Here is a 13,808-nt window from a genome sequence, read left to right as displayed (position 1 = left end):
AATAAATAAAAAGAAAATAAAGAATAAAGAAAAGAGAATCAAAAAATAATTAAGAGTAGGTGAGCATGGCATCATGCAGAAGGGCCAGCTGCCAGAGATGAATGTAGCCTAACCAACTCTACCTGTCAAGACTTATTGAAATATAGGTAGTCAAGCTTCCTGATACTGTCCACAAATACGTCTTCTTGACAGTCTATTCAGGATAGTGCTTTGATACCAGTTATCGTGATATCAAGTCACTTCTCTCAAAGCAATGCAGGGGGGTTCTCATAGCTATGAACAGGTCAGCTGAAAAGTTAAGTGAAGAAGACACAGGGAACCCAAGACTTCTGCTATGGTTTTAATATGAAATGTCTCCAACAGGCTCATGTTTTTAATGTTTGTTCCCCAGCCAAAGTTACTAATTTTGGAAGGCTGTGGAACCTTTAAAAGGTGGGGCCTAGCTGATATAAGTAGGTCAGTAGAGGTAGTCTTTTGAAGTAGACCCCAAGCCCCTGGTTCTTCCCTAGCTTTCTGCTTCCTGACTGCTATGATGTAAGCAGTCTCTGCCACATGCTCCCACCACTATGAAAGGAACTACTCCACTATGCCTTCCCTGCCATAAAACCATGAGTCAAAACAATTCTTTTCTTCCTTCAGTTATTTCTGGTAGTGATTGTGGCCATATGTTGTAACTAAGAAGTAACTAATATAGAAAAATAGTACCAGAGAAATGGGGTTGTTGCTTCCATGTAGTTCTTGGACTTTTGGAAAGGTTTTTTGGGGGAATTTGGAAACAAAGCACATTGGAGAGTTATGATGGAAGTTTATAAGACCAGATACTTATAGAACTACATACTGTAAAGAATGCTTATGCAGTTTCAGATGGAAAAAGAACTCTATTGGAGCTAGACTAGAGTCTAGTTGTATTGTAACCTGACAAAGATCCTGTCTGTTTTCCCATGTCTGAAAAAATTAGTTTTAAATTATTTATTTATTTGCAAGCAGAAATATACAAAGAGAGAGAGAGAGAGAAAGGATGAATGAATGAATGAATATGGACATGCCAAGCGCTCTAGTTGCTACAAACTTCAGATGTATATACCAGTTTCTGCACCCGGTTTTACGTGAGTACTGGGAATCAAACCCAGGTCACTGGGCTTTGCAGGCAAGGGCCTAAATTGCTGAGCCATTTCTCCAGCTCCCCATATTTGACAAATTTAATGAGGCTGGATTCAAAAGCAATGAATTAATTAATTTGGTGAAGGAAATTTCAAGACAGTATAGCATTCAAGTTGTGACATGGCTACTGATGATTGCTCTTAGGTTTACTGTGAGAATTTGGAACAAAAAATAGAGAAGATGTGGAAAATTCCAGAAAAAATAGCCTGTTTGAAACTGTAAACAAGGCGGTTGTTAAAGAGACTAGCACCACTGAAGAAAAAATAACCTTTTCTGCACTGAAACAATAGAAATAGGGCCTTGAGGACATTTTAGAAATTAGAGAGATTAAGATGTATCCATACAAAGTATGTTTCTTAATAAAATAAATAAAATGTAAAACAAAACAAAACAAAACAAAACCTCCAGGTGTAAACTAAAATCTCATTTCCTTTAAAAAGAGAATACTCCCAGGGTACTTTACTCTCACACACCTGCCTGGGGAAGTGTTTTCCAAGATATAACCAACCAAACATTAACCCCAGGCACTCAGAGGCCATTGTGCTAGCTTTGTAATCATGCAGAATATATGTAAGGGGTCAGGGAAGTGTCCACCAAGAGATCTGTAAAAAGCCTGTGAAGCTAGGTAATGTTCAGCAGGGTCAGAGTCCTTGCTTTGAGCTCCAGAGAGGATTACGGATAAAGCTATGGAGGTAAAGGCCAAGTTACAATGTTGATCTCAAGATGCTGGACATGCCAAGTGGAGTATCTATCTAGGAAAGCTGTAGGCAGCAACTAGAACAAGCCCAAGAGAGAAGTGTGTATGTTGGGGAGCGGCTTCCCAGGCCCAGTGGAGCTTCCTTCAACCCAACACATTTGTTCTTTTTGTCAGTTTTTTGTTTTTCGAGGTAGAGTCTCGCTCTAGTCCAGGCTGGCCTGGAATTCACTATGTAGCCTCAGGGTGGCTTCAAACTCCCAACAATCCTCTTACTTCTGCCTCTCGAGTGCTGGATTAAAGGCGTGCGCCACCACACCCAGCTCTAACACATGCTTTTGATGCTGGACATTGAGCTGTGTGTAGGATTTAATGTTTGCCCTACTGGGCTTTGATCTCATTGTTCCTTTAGTACTCCTTCATTTTCCTTTCTGGAATGGGAGTATTTACTATGTGCCCATTGTATACTAGAAGTATATAACTTTCTTTTTTTTATTTATATTTTATTTTTTTTATTTATATTTATATTTATATTTTATTTTTTTATTTATATTTTATTTTATTTATAGCTAGGAGGTTGCCTTGAGTCTCAAGTACAGACTTTAAAGGTAGAACCTAGTAGGCAGAGATTGGTCACCAGGGATGGGCCTTTGAAGGTGATATCTAGACCCTGGTTTCTGTCAGACTTCCTGCCTCCTGTCTGCCCTAATGTGAAGAGCCTCTGCCACACGCTCCTGTAACTGTGAACTGAGCTACCATGCTTTTCCTGCTATCATACCTAAAAATGTTTGAAACCATGAGCCTAAACAAACTTTTCCTTACTTATGTTGTATCTACCAAGTATTGTGGCCACAGTAATACAAAAATAACTAATGAAACTTGTCCTTGAGTGACCAGAGGGTCACCAAGGACCACTGGCTGAGCAAAACAAGACAGAGGAAGTCAACATGAACAGACAGGAGTAGGGCTGGAACCTAAGGAACATGTCTTGATAAGCTTGTCTTAGAAGCCCTGTTTGTAAAATGTCATCTGGGAAGCATCTGGCACTTGGGAGGACAGGGAATGATCAGGGCCAGTCATACACTCTGGGAGTGTAATCCAGCAATCAGGATTTCAACAAGCTCATCAGGGTCTCTGTCTAGGTTTATAGTTTGAGAAGCAGCATCCTAAAGACATTAAGGTCTGGATCAGGGAGGTGGTAACTATGAGAGTAATACAGTAGAAAGTTACAAAGAATGGGAATGGTGTGATGAGAGAGAAGAGAAAAAGCAATTTACATGGGCTCTGACTAGGCAGTGGTGGGGAAGGACAAGAACATTTAGTAACAGTGTATAGGAGGGGAGGAGGGGGAGAGGGAAGGAGGAGAGGAAAAGATCAGGAGAGGAAGACAGGAGGAAGGGAAGAGGAAGGGAGGAAGAGGAAGAGATCTAGGGGCTGAGAACATCAGTCACATGTAATGTAATGGAAGACTGGAATCCAGGAGACATCTGATAAACAAAGTCAAGCAAGGACATCAAGAGAAAAATACTTGCAAAATAGGACACCTTAGTCATTTCCAAATTATTTCAAAAATCACTGTTCTAGACGATATCTTTATTAACAAACTTTTACCTAAATAATTCTGTTATTAGGTTTAAGTTCTTGGCAGTATATATAATCTGTGACTTTGAGAAACATGGAGGAAAAGCTGCTAACCACAGCCAAGAAGTCAATTATATCCACAAGAGCCATCATCTTGACAATGTAATCTATGGACAAGATATTTATTATTACTCTAGTTAGCAATTAAAACAATTAGAAATACTCTGAAAATGAAGCAGTAAGGAGATTTGGAAAAATATATTAACTTTAAGGCATGGTAGAAACTGGGTTAAAGGTTCTACTGTCACTAAATTGTAAAGTAAAGGAGTGTAATTTCAAGAGGAGGGTGAACGGAATGGGGGAGTACTAAACAACACTGTGTTCTGAACTGTGTTGCTCTATGAAATGCTCACACATTTCACAAGCATTCCCATTCTTAATGAATAAAAACGTTACATGTAAGCACTGGGCATCAGTAGCCTGAGTTTTGCTCACCAACAAGGAGTGTCCTCTGGAGTCTTTGAAGCCCAGCTACAACTGGAGCCCAGAATGTTTGTTACAAAGCAGAGCCTCTAATTACTGGGCTGTCCATATCCAAGTGGTTAGTTCCACGAACAGTTACTAAAACAGAAAATACCTTAAGTGTGGCTTTCTAACATAACTTGCCATAGGGGTTGGGGTATGTGGTGGTTTGATTCAGGTGTCCCCCATAAACTTAGGTGTTCTATATGCTAGGTTCCCAGCTGATGGATATTTGGGGAATTAATGCCTCCTGGAGGGAGTGTATCATTGGGGGCGGGCTTATGGGCTTTATAGCCAGTTTTCCCACGCCAGTGTTTGGCACACCCTCCTGTTGCTGTGGTCCACCTTATATTGGCCAGGGGGTGATGTCCACCCTCTGCTCATGCCATCGGTTTCCCCTGCCATCGTGGAGCTTCCCCTCGAGCCTGTAAGCCAAAATAAATCTCTTTTTCCCAGAAGCTGCTCTTGGTTGGGTGATTTCTAACAGCAATGTGAACCGGACTGCAACAGGGTAGGAGTCGGGCTGTGCTCAAGAACCAGGTGAACTGAACTCAGCAGAACCTAGTCAATCAAGATTGTGGGTCAAGGTGGGTGTTCTTTAATGTGGTTACTTTTACTAGTTTAAAAACAAAAAACAAAAAGGTGAATCCAACACACTACAATCAAAGTGTTGGCTACTAGTATATTCTTCAACATCTATAAAAAGTAAGGTTTCTGGGGCTGTAGAGATTACTCAATGATTAAAGGAGCTTGCTTGAAAAGCCTGGACAGCCTGGGTTCAATCCCCAGTACACATATAAAAACAGATGCACAAAGTGGCACATGTATCTGGAGCTCATCTGCAATGGCAAATGGCCCTGGTGCACCATTATCTCTCCCACAATTCTCTCTCTCTCTGCTTGCAAATAAATAAATAAAAATATTTTAAAAAACCAAAAAAGCTTATTTTGAGATCAGGCTTCTCATATGCTAAATTAGAAAATAAAAGTTCAAATTCCTCTTGATGACAGGAAGGGAAAAAGGTGGGAGTGGGAAAGCAGGGAACATCTATGTATCAGTGGTTCCCAAAAATAGAACTCGTACCAGTATTTGACAAATGAGAAATCATGGTAGTGAGTTATTCTAAGCCACTCCCATATGTATATACAAAAGCAAATTATGTCCCTGAGGATTTCTTAGGGTTATAAATGGCCCACCTTTATGATCTCCATCTATAAAATGGGTTTCTACAGTGGTAATAGTTAACCTATTGGGAGACTGCTTATTTACTCTGAGGAGTGGAGAGGAGCTGGGGGTGGGGCAGAAAGAAAAAGAAACATAGGGGAGACAGGGATGAGGGGGAAAACAGAGAGGGAGAAAAGATAAGAGGTAAAGGATGGAGGTGGGGAGCCAAGTAACTTCTAAAGAGTTGGGTGGATATTGATGCATGATCTGTCTCCAGGGAGAATACCTGTAAGCAGCACCACTGTCTGATGTGAAGCAGCCACACTCCTGCACCCTCTGCATGAAGGCTGCCTTCCATGTAGTTATACTTGACACTGCCTCCCTGCCAGCCCACCAGTATTCACTTCTGTTCAGGAGCAGGTATGAAACTACAATTCTATCCAGTGACCTTTCAGAGTAGACTTCTGGCTTTTTTTTGCTTTGTTTTGTTTTGTTTTTCCAGGTAGGGTCTCACTCTACCCCAGGCTGACCTGGAATTCACTATGTAGCCTCAAGGTGGTCTCGAACTCATAGCAATCCTCCTACCTCTGCCTCCTAAGTGCTGGGATTAAAGGCATGTGCCATCTGCCCGGCTTATTTTTTAGTTTTTCAAGGCAGGATCTCACTCTGGTCCAAGCTGATCTGGAATTCACCATGTAGTCTCAGGCAGGCCTTGAACTCACTGTGATCCACATACCTCTGCCTCCCAAGTGCTGAAATTAAAGGCATGTGCCACCATGCTGGATTGACTTCTGGCGCTTAGTTCCCCTTTCCAGTAACACTAGATCTTGACATAGCAGAAGAGGTCTATGGGAGGATTCCCCCCTCCCAATAATTTCTGAATGATAATGTACAGGGTATATAAACAGTTACAGTATGTTGAAGAGCAGAAGTCTCATGATAACAATGTACACCTCAGGCTCACTAGTCATGCTCACTTTTGAACTAGCTAACATCCCAAGATCCTTTACTTCCAAGTGCAAAGAATGGGCAGATGTGGTATCATAACAGTCAGTGCTGGGTTTCCAACTAAATGCATATGTATGCAGTTGCTAAAGGCCAGTCACACTCCAGATGGGGTCAGACTTGAAGCTACTTTCCCTTCTCCATCCCATCTGCAGAGTAGTGGGCTGTGCAATGGCCCGATGAACAGTCTTGCTTTGTGGATGGCAGGCAGGTTCCATATTGCCCATGATGCCATTGCCCTTCTAGCTTGCAGGGAAAGGGTCCAGATCCAGGGCATAGCTATAGTTGGATTCATCAACATCTTCTTCAAGTCTTTAGAGCCTTTCTTTGGTCTTCATCCCGGATTAATTTTCCTCTTTCCGATCTCCTGTGCTCTGCACTATCCAAATCAGAAGAAGTGCTCGAGTAGAATGGGGGTAGAGCGTAAGCACTTTACAAAAATATATCATCACTAAAAAAACTAAACAGCTAGAGGACAGACAAGGAGGAAGTTTGAAATTACAAAATCTAAACTGCTCCAAGCACATATTGTGACGACAAAATAGGATGACTGTAGAATCTTTGCCTGCCAGCCATTTAGAATAAGCAAGGCATTCTGTTTGCCCTCTCCTTAGTGTAAAGGGACTGCCACATCTCTATGTCCCACCCTTTGGTGTTTCACCTTTTGAACACTGGTGTATAGCACAAATTTTACTTTGCATGTGTGTATTATGTGCAGTATAGTGTCTGTGTGTATGTGTGCATGCACATAGGGTGGGGGGCACACACAGATGAGGGGCATGTAAGCAGAGGCCAGAGGAAAATGTTGGGTGACTCGCTCTATTGTTCATGTGTTCCTTTGAGACTGAATCTCACCATTCCTGAAGTTGCTATTTTTGGTTGGACTGGTGAGCTAGTAAGCCCCACCAATTGTCTTGTGTCTGCTCCCCACAGGACTAAGGTTACAGGCATGCAAGACCACATGCATTAACTATGTGTGTGCTGGGAAGCAAACTCATTAAGTCTTAGGCCTTGAAATTATAGCAGGCATTTTTTGTCAAGAAGCACAGGTCCAATGCTTGTCATTTTTTCATTTGGTACCAGCATTTATTATGTCATATTTAGATAGCTACAGAAATAACCAGATGCTGCCACTGTTCTTATTTGGCCCCACTGAGAGGAGGCTATTTTTAAAACTCAAGTAAACATTACAGTATGCATTTCTGTCATTTATGTGTACAAATGTCTCTTGTTTTAATGAGGCCTATGACAGGGGGCATCATTTGTACAAAACCACACTGACTACACACTTGCTTTACTATTTAAACTTTCAAGTGAACATGTGCTTTTTTTCTTCTTGGTTAAAGAGAAGCCAGCAACATGTAGTTTTTATTTATTTATTTTTATTTGAATTTTTTAATTTATTTATATGCAAGCAGACAGAGGAGGGAAAGGGAGAAAAGAGGGAGAGGGACAGAGAATATGAGAATGGATGGGTCAGGGCCTTCTGCTGTGAACAAATACCAAATAGGAAGCAACCTAAGGAAGGGTTTATTTTGGCTTATAGTTTGATGAAGACAGAGTCAATCGTGGTGAGGAAGGTATGATAGCTGGCACATGAGGCAGCTGGTCCCATTGCACCCACAGTCAGAAAGCAGAAAGAAATGAATGCTGGTACACAGCTCACTACCTTCTCTTAATTCATTCAAAGACCTCAGCCCATGGAATAGTGCCACCCACAGTTAGGGCCAGTCTTCCCACTTCAACTCACCTAGCATAGAAACTTCCTCATAGACATGCCCAGGGATTTCTCTCCTTGGTGATTCTAGATCCTGTCAAGTTGACAATATTAGCCATCACAATGTACCTGCTAACTGTTCTCTGTTCTAAAGCCTCCCAGAGGTGAGAATTAGTTTTATATTACAAGTATGTGGAGAATAGCACTTGTCATATTTACAAACAGATGCTGCCACTGTTCCTAATACCTACCCCTTTCGGTGTTCACCTCCTACCTTGCCCCTGCCCTGGATCAAAATCATTAGTCTAAAGCCGCTATCCTACCTTTTTTTGACTTTGACATTTCTGTAGACCTCCAGGCTTCTGTCAGGGACAGTCAGTGCCACCACCATTCTATGCCATATCATTCCCTAGCAACCTCCACTCAGGCCCTAAATGTCTGCCTTCCAGCAATATTTGATCCAGAGCTGACCCGAGGTTTTCAAGCCCAAAAGGATATGACCATTCTTTGGATTTTTTTCCAATATTACATTACTCTTAACATTTCTCTTACTGGCTGCACTCATTTTATCCTCAAGTCTTCATAAACACGCATGAGCCAATGATACCTGCTCTTTCATCCTGCCCAAGTTGCTTTTGCCAGTTTGAAGTAGGCCTTTACAAACATACATGTGCAAAGACTGATCAGGAGGAAAGAGTGCCTCTATCAGCTACACTGACAATTCTACTCTGTAGTAGTTTCAACCTTTTCATACAGAGTGAAGCTGCCAGTCCTTGTTAAAATGCACAGCAGCTCTTAATGGAAGGGTAGTTCTTGCCTTTTGACACAAGAGAAAAGGAGCCCTGGGAAGTTTTCCCCACTGGCCTGTAAGTTTCATAAGGGCAGAATCCTGTCCTGCTCCTGTGCTATGTACATCATGTGGCAGAAGCTCAAGTACTGCCTGAGTAAGTATATACCTTATAGCTAGTCTGTGACTTGTGGATGATTACACCCAAAGCTTCATGTCCTCCATAGCTGACCTATTTGGAGCACATGATTAAAATGCTAAGGTGAGTCATTAGCCACATATATCCAAACATATGGATATACAAATTTGAACCTTTAAGGAATAAAAGTCACCAGCGAGCATGTAACCTGAATGTCATGAGACCATTTGTTGTGAAGCCAAGTCATCCAGTTTGGAAACTAGAGGAGTTACACCCAAGGTGCTTGGAGTTCCTTTTTCTTGCCAACAGAGGTCCATGTGACAATGCTTATCGTAACAAAGCATCTCTAACTACTGAGCATCCAGACTACTTTTCAACTTCATTTAAAAAAAAAAAAAGCAAATTCATTATTTATTCCTAAGGACTCTGAATTTTGAAACTCAGAACTAAATATTTCTACAAGCAAAGAGAAAAATCAAAAACATCCATATACCACATAGTAAAATTACTGATTTTAGTTTTCTTTCTGCTTATCTGTACTTTTAAACTGTTCTACAGAGAATGTATATAATTATTTTTAAAAGGAGTCATGACTTCACGCTAAAACTTAATAAAACCACAGTGTAAGTGTCTTCACAATTTACCATCTAATAAGAATCAAGAAATTCCAACAGCCGCTCCTAAACATCAGTGTCTACATTTGGTACCTGCCAACTCCCCTTTTGTCGTGATGGCAGGGTTACTTCGTAATGTGAGACCTCGTGGTATTCAGAAGAGAACCAAACCATAAGAAAAATTTAAATTCTATTCCTCATTGGTGTGTGATTAACTAGGAAAATATTAAGGCACTTCATCTTTTGAGTAATAATGAAGAATAAAGCCCAGTTTTCCTGGCAGTGGTTCAGTCATTCTATGTTTATATCTAGCATGAATTAGACTCCTGTATCTTTCTGATATATTTTAAGAATCTCATACTACTGAATTCAAGACCTGACTTATATGGAAGAGCATACACTGGTCTGCTATAGCATCAATCTAGGAAAAGGTTGGGAGATCTCTAACCTTTCCCTCTAAAAGTTGTGAGGGAGGCAGTGTTTTGCTTAACAACCTCTTTCTGTGTTGAAAGTAATACTGAAAATCAATTTTGACCTAAGCAGCAGAAAACAGGTAACTACAAAGCAAAAATAGTAGGTGAGAGGTCACAGGGCAATGAGAACATGGCCTCTATATTTATTTAGTTGACTGTGGGTCTGATGTGTGTGTGTGTATACATACATACTTTGGAAAGAGATGAAGAAGAAAAGAAGGTGGCTTCAGAGACTTGGGCCTCATGACATAAGACAAAGTGGTAAGTGGGGGCACTGAGGAAGTCTTCCCAGAAGGGCCCATTCTACCCATTATCCTTAATCACATAACCTCTGGTTTTATGGTTCTATCACCTTCAGTTTGCCCAAGCCACAGAAACCATGAAGCTCACAATTTAAGCTTTCATGCCTCTTGGGTGTTACTTCTTCACCTGCTATCCTAAAGGCTGCAACCATGTTATTCTGGCAAGTTCTAATTCTAGCTTTATCCAGTATGAAATCCCAGAGTTCCTTATGAGATTCTGAAGGTGAATTCTAAGTATTAGACATGAGATAAGGGAATTTATTGTTTAATCTCTTTCCTGCTATCTTTTGCTCCTGGTGGAATCCTCTGTTCCTACCACAAGATCTCATCATAGGATAGACACTAATGTGATTTCTGGAATGATGTTTGGTGACTGTGAAGAGACAACCAACCTATTCCACATTTTGCCCTAGTGCCCTCCCTGCATTTTAGCTTCCACATCTGTTGACTGCCATTGGCAACTGCTGTTTGCTATACCTTTCTATGTGTGAGTGTGCATCACTCCAGAAGCTAAGCTAGCCTGAGGATATGTACAGGAAGCCCACAAGGTGGGTTGGGCCCCACTTACCGGTACTTCCACTGACTGCATGGAGAGATCACATGGTGGCTTCAGGGCCTTGGGCCTCGTGGCATACCAGAAAGTGGTGAGTGCTGCAAAAGCTCCGACACCCACGAGTGTGTTGGTCGGAAGGGTGCGTACATACTGCCGGATGTCAATCAGCTCTGGCATTCGAAAATACCGGAACAATTCGTGGGCTTCCATGGTCCTGTGCTAGTGGTTCCCTAGGCCAAATTCTATCAGAAGAGAAAGAGGTCAGGATTCACTCCAGGGGACAGAACACCACTCCAGGATTCTCAAAGGCCAGTTATCTAGAACTACAGCTTACTGCTAAATCAAGATATGAATTCATGGGCTTCCACGGTCCTATCCTGGTAGTTCCTTAGTACAAGGGCCAATATGTTTTCCCACAAGTCCAGTTTCATTTTTCTGAAAACATTTTAATCATTCACAGTTCTATTTCTTCATGATCTTCTATAAAAAATACTCCTTTCCTTAACCATACCAAGAGGGATTTTACTCATAAAGAATTCTTGCCACAAGATGCTCAAATAAGTGGTATAGCTTTCACTTTCTTCAATGAAATTACATTGCTGTTCTCTTCTACATAATCAAATACATTCAAGTCGCATTATGAAGGCTAATGGGGCTCTGAGAGTAGAAGAGCAAACAAGCTCAAACCACGTAAGGGCCTTCAGGTGCTGTTTCTTCCAGGCAACCTCAGAACAAGTTCCCCAACTGGTAAAACAGACCAGATTAAATTGCTCCATGCCTCTCAGCTTCCCAGTGATCCTCACATCACAGAAACAGCATATAAATGCTGGGAGATCCACACTTGACTGTTCTAATTCTTTTTTGTATTCCCTAAGATGAATAAAAAATTGGTGTGAATCAACTTTAAATCAAGTATGAGAGATCTAGAGAGATTACAGAACTGCATGTGAAAGACAGTGTAGAGCAGTATTGAATATTACATTCAGGAGTCAAATCCTGCCTCTCTACCTTATTAGCGGTGTGACTTGAGACAAATCACTGTGCCTCTCTGTACCTTGGTTTTCTTCTCTACAAAGAAAGATGAAAATAGTACAAAACTCAGTGGGCTTTTAGGACTGCTATGTGATTCACATCAAGAGCTTAGGATGGTATCACACACAAGAAAGTACTCAATAAGTGTTACAAATTGTTATTACGTCCTCTACCAATGTTCAGTGACTAGTTCTGATTGAGGAACACTAAGTTACTAAGGTAATAAAAGTGATGCTTGTCTATAGTTAAGCAAAATTAAGAAGCCAAAACATGCAGAAGAAAATCAGATTAATAACATATATCAAAATCTCAAATTAAGTTTTACAGATAGACAGCTTATATGAAGAATAGTCTAAAAAATAGGCATGCCTTAGAGTGATTACAGGAATGGGTCAACTTGGAAAATTATTGATGAACAACTGCTCTAAAGTCTGGAACCCAGGAAGGAAATGGACTGAGAGACTTCACAGACTCTCTGGCAATGCAACAAGTGCTCCCCTATAGCTCTGAGTTCAAGAAGCACTTGTGAGCTGTTATATATACTTTTTAATAGCCAGCTCACAAGACTGAAATGATTTTTTTTTAAATAGAAACCCTTTGTTTAAATTTGAGCTATACTATATATATATATACATATATATGTATATATTTTACAGAGTAGCAGTTCAATCGCCCTTTTCTGATCAATAATACCATAGTATCCCACACCCTGCATTTGGCTCAGCGACTTCAATCTTCTTCTACCACGACTCTGGGGGGAGTGTCTCTCTTTCTCTATCTCTACACACACACACACACACACACACACACACACACACACACACACACACACAGTATTTCAAGGTTTAACAGCAAAGAAAGAATAAGTAACCAAATGCCTTTGGATCTTAACTCTGGAGAGAAAGCACCAGTACTTACAAAAGTGCTCACCTTTTGTGCCACCAACAGCTGACTGCTAGGTGACAAGTCAAGGCAGAAGCAGAAAAGGGCAGCAAGGCTGGGGGTGGGGCAGGGGCCAGGGCAGCTCAGCCAGGGCAGGCGCTTACCAGCCTGCCAAGGTCTTTCAGGGCATTAGTCACATGCTGAGTCCCACGCTGTTGCCCACTGGGCTAAAGGTAACTAGCAGACAAAATCCATAGTTGACTTCTCAGGAGAACGAAGGGTGGAGGATGGGCCAATGAGAAGCTGAGAGTAGAGTCACACCACTGCTCCACCCATGGGCAGGGACCAGCAGCAGTGAGTGCCTGCTGCCATGGGCAGTTCTGCAAACAGACACTGTTTTCATTTTTCTCAGCTTCCCAATAAACAGACAATGGATTTTTTTCAGCCACTGAAATGAAGTATTGGATGTTGGGTATTAAGGCTTACCACAATGAGACATCCCACAAGTAAGCAGACTGCCAGGATACACTCACAGTAGATGCAATCTAGATGCATTCATAGGAACTGAGCTACTGCTGTCACTGCACAGCTGAGGGCTAGCACTGTGCTAGGCACTAGGAAGACAATGCTGATGACCAGGCTGGGCGTTCAATGGCTGACAAGCGGGGAAGAACAACAACAAAAAAGAGTCGGGCTATGGGGGTGGGAATTTCTGAGGAGTGGATGCCTACACCAAGACGTCAAAGGAAAGCAGACAAATTAAGCCCAGGCCCGATGGCCCTGGACACCGAGATTGCACAAACAGTATTGTAACCTTGCATATACACAAAGCTTGCCATCCTAGTGTGCAAACCTGCTTTGCCCCCTGATCATTTTACTCTAATTGTCTTCATTTCCTAGTAGTGCTTCAAGTCTAAGGAAGCATTCATTCTCTATCCCCACACATGTACTAATGACCTTCTCTCTTTTCTCCCCAAAGTCCCTCAGGTCACTGCCATAAAATCTAGATGTGTACATTCACAGGGACTGAATCTGGTAGAATTATATCCTTGAATAAGAATATCAAATAATTTGTCTCTAAACAAATACAGTCTTACACATGGGATAAATCTGTCTTTTTAAAGCAGCAGCAAGAATAGCAGCAGCCACACTATAGTTTGTATTGTGCTAAGAAAGTTTAAT

At 41.4% G+C, this 13,808-nt stretch overlaps 1 protein-coding gene across 5 annotated transcripts in view; it reads right to left on the bottom strand.

The window, feature by feature from the left end:
* Acsl1 (acyl-CoA synthetase long chain family member 1) overlaps positions 1–13,808 on the bottom strand; it is a 72,487-nt gene that overhangs the window by 37,817 nt on the left and 20,862 nt on the right. For 2 of the 5 annotated variants that reach the window (XM_004666383.3, XM_004666384.2), the window contains exon 2: positions 10,728–10,954. The exons of 1 other annotated variant lie outside the window; for it this stretch is intronic. In XM_004666383.3, coding sequence (XP_004666440.1) covers positions 10,728–10,922 — 195 coding nt within the window. In that variant the 5' untranslated portion in view covers positions 10,923–10,954. Of the gene's footprint in view, positions 1–3,931; positions 4,023–10,727; positions 10,955–12,674; positions 12,799–13,808 lie in introns of those variants that run through there. 2 more of the 5 variants (XM_045157874.1, XM_045157876.1) reach the window with 2 other exon arrangements.

The sequence above is a fragment of the Jaculus jaculus genome, chromosome 1, assembly GCF_020740685.1.
Source record: "Jaculus jaculus isolate mJacJac1 chromosome 1, mJacJac1.mat.Y.cur, whole genome shotgun sequence".
NCBI lineage: Eukaryota > Metazoa > Chordata > Mammalia > Rodentia > Dipodidae > Jaculus > Jaculus jaculus.
The sequence above is the reverse complement of the archived record's forward strand: the minus strand, read 5'-3'. Positions and strand labels throughout refer to the sequence as shown.